The 2,738-nt window shown below is 40.9% G+C and overlaps 1 protein-coding gene across 1 annotated transcript; it reads left to right on the forward strand.

Annotated features, from left to right (window-relative positions):
• Window positions 1–60: 60 nt before the first annotated feature.
• VTP21DRAFT_4110 (uncharacterized protein) lies at window positions 61–1,113 on the forward strand (the record flags this gene model as incomplete). Its single annotated transcript, XM_069394486.1, has 1 exon — window positions 61–1,113. The coding sequence occupies one exon, from the start codon at window positions 61–63 to the stop codon at window positions 1,111–1,113; it is 1,053 nt and encodes a 350-aa protein (XP_069255718.1).
• Window positions 1,114–2,738: the final 1,625 nt, after the last annotated feature.

Below are 2,738 nucleotides of genomic sequence, written 5' to 3' on the forward strand. Positions count from 1 at the left end.
AAGTGGGGAAAAACACCGTTGCATTTGGCAGCACAGAAGGATAGAAGCCATATTGTGCATATGTTAGTGACCGACTTTAGTGCAGATGTGAATATCAAAAACAAACGAGGAGGAACTCCACTGCATTCGGCATCGCAGAGCTGTAGGGGTGAAGTTATGAGGATGTTGGTGACCGAGTTCGGTGCGGAGGTGAATATCAAAGACAATCGGGGACGTACTCCGTTGTTTTATGCAGCAGATGGTAACGATGAAATTGCGAAGATATTGATGACGGAATTCGGTGCAGAGGTGAATATCGAAGATAAATGTGGATCAACTCCTTTACATCTGGCGATTCAATGGTGTAGGGACGATACTGTAAGGGTTATAGCATCTGAATTCGAGGCAGGAGTGAATATCAAAGATAGGTCGGGAATAACACCATTGCATTTAGCAGCAGAGTGGGGTAGAGATGATATTGTGAGGATGTTGGTGACCGACCTTAGTGCAGAGGTGGATATCAAAGACAAGCATGGAAATACTCCGTTGCGGGTGGCAGCAAAGTATGGTAACAACGAGATTGTGAAGATGTTGGTAAGCGAGTTCGGTGCAGAAGTGAATATCAAAGACGATCGGGGACGTACTCCACTGCATTGGGCAGCACAAGGGGATGAGAGTGGAATAGTGAAGATGTTGGTGACGGAATTAGGCGCAGAGGTGAACATTAGGGATGCGGATGGGAGATCTCCACTACATATTGCAGTTCAGTGTTGTAGGGACGATGCCGTGAGGATGCTGGTGGTTGAGTGTGGCGCAGAAGTGAATATCAAAGACAAGTTGGGAAAAACGCCGTTACATTTGGCAGCAGGGGGGGGTCTTAGGGAATATAGGGATGATATTGTGAGGATGTTAGTGACCGACTTAAGTGCAGAGCTGGATATCAAAGACAACGAAGGAAGAACTCCGTTGCATGTAGCAGTAGAGTGGGGAAGAAATGATATTGTGAAGCTGTTGACCGAGTTCGGCGCAGGAGTGCATATCAAAGACTGTGAAGGAAAATCCCCACTGCATTTGGCAGCACAGAGGCATAGAAGCGATATTATGAAGTTGTTGGTGAATTCGGTGCAAAAGTAGATACTGAAGACGAAGTAATATTCCATTACATATAGCAATACGGTAAGGTGATGAAGATGTTGTGAAGATGCTGGAAACTGAGCTTGATGCAGAGAATATCAAAGGTTAGCAGAGAAGATCTTTATTTAATTGGAGCGCAGTATAAGGAAGGTATGAAGATCAGAAGTGGTGATTGATTCACTAAGCTATGTATCAGGATTATTGTTTAAATATTTGATATAAATAACATGAATTTATCTCAACCGAATTGCTACAAGTGGTTTCTAGCTATACCAATACGAGAAACTATATATGAAAAGAGGAGTTGAATATCCTCTGAATAATGCGAAGAGAAAGCTAATATTTCTCCTTGCCGATACGCTGGTTTGTTTACTTTTTTCAGTATTGAAGAATGAGGATTTTCGAGAAAAAACCGTAATTCATTTTTTATCATTTAACCTTCATTTAGATTTCTCGCCCGTGGTTATTCTTACTGTAATAATTTTTGTCAGAGGGCCATTTGAAAGATGCTTAATATCTGGCTAGGTTGGGTTGTTTCTACATTAAAAACCATTGAGGATCAGCTTTAATTGTCCGAAGTTGCGTGCAGTCTATGCTGTTTTTCTTCGATGGAAGTGATTTTATTATAGAGAAAGTGCACTTACGAGAGTATGCTGAAAATTCGAAAGAGAATATTAGGATTAGAACATAATCTCATACGATCTTCTCCGCACTATATTGTTATTACATTATTATATATGAAAATCATCAAAATACAGTTGAATACAACAGTTTAAATATTTTCGGAGTATATTGGGAAATCCAATGCAATGAAATTCCTTGTAGAGTACGGATTTGGATGAATTTATTCTAAACCACCTCAATGCACAGTCCATCAATGTGAACTCGAGGATATACGTAGATTTGTCAAAGTTTTTAGGAGCTTGAGGATACAGGCGACGAAGGAAGAGCAACTCCGTTACACCGGGCACCAGGAAGGGACAAATGCGAATTTGTGAAGACGTTGGTAACCAAGTTCGGTGAAGTGAATATTAATGATTATAAGGAAAGAACCTCGCTGCATTGGGCAGCAGGAGGTAGTTGTAATGTTGTGAATATGGTTGTGACCGAATGGAGGGCAGAAGTGAATGTCAAAGACAATTAGGGGAGAACTCCATTGCATTTGGCACTACGATGAGGTAAGGATGGAGCTGTAGAGGTGTTGGTGAGTAAGCTCGATGCAAGGGTAAATCTCAAAGGAGGAGAGGGAAAAATTCCGTTTCATTTGGCAATAAATAGGGGATTCTAGTTGCGATGATGTTGAATAGCTGAGTTTGAGGAAAATGTGAATGTCAAAAACGACTGCGAAAGCACACCGTTGCATTTGGCAGCAGAAAGTGACAGTGGCGAAATAGTGAAGTTGTTGGTGGCCGAGATTGGTGTAGAAGTAAGCTTCAGAGACATTTATGGATCAACTCCATTGCATTGCGAAGCAAAGATCTACAAGGAACGAAGTTGTGAAGTTTCCAGTGATCGAATGCGGTGTACAAAGACATTTTTTAAAAAAAACCTTTTACATTTATTACTATTGAGGCTACCTGTAGTAATATTAACCAATCAAATGACAAATCATTCATTTGTTAGCT

This window comes from Calcarisporiella thermophila (genome assembly GCF_041956535.1).
Source record: "Calcarisporiella thermophila strain CBS 279.70 unplaced genomic scaffold VTP21scaffold_2, whole genome shotgun sequence".
Lineage (NCBI taxonomy): Eukaryota > Fungi > Calcarisporiellomycota > Calcarisporiellomycetes > Calcarisporiellales > Calcarisporiellaceae > Calcarisporiella > Calcarisporiella thermophila.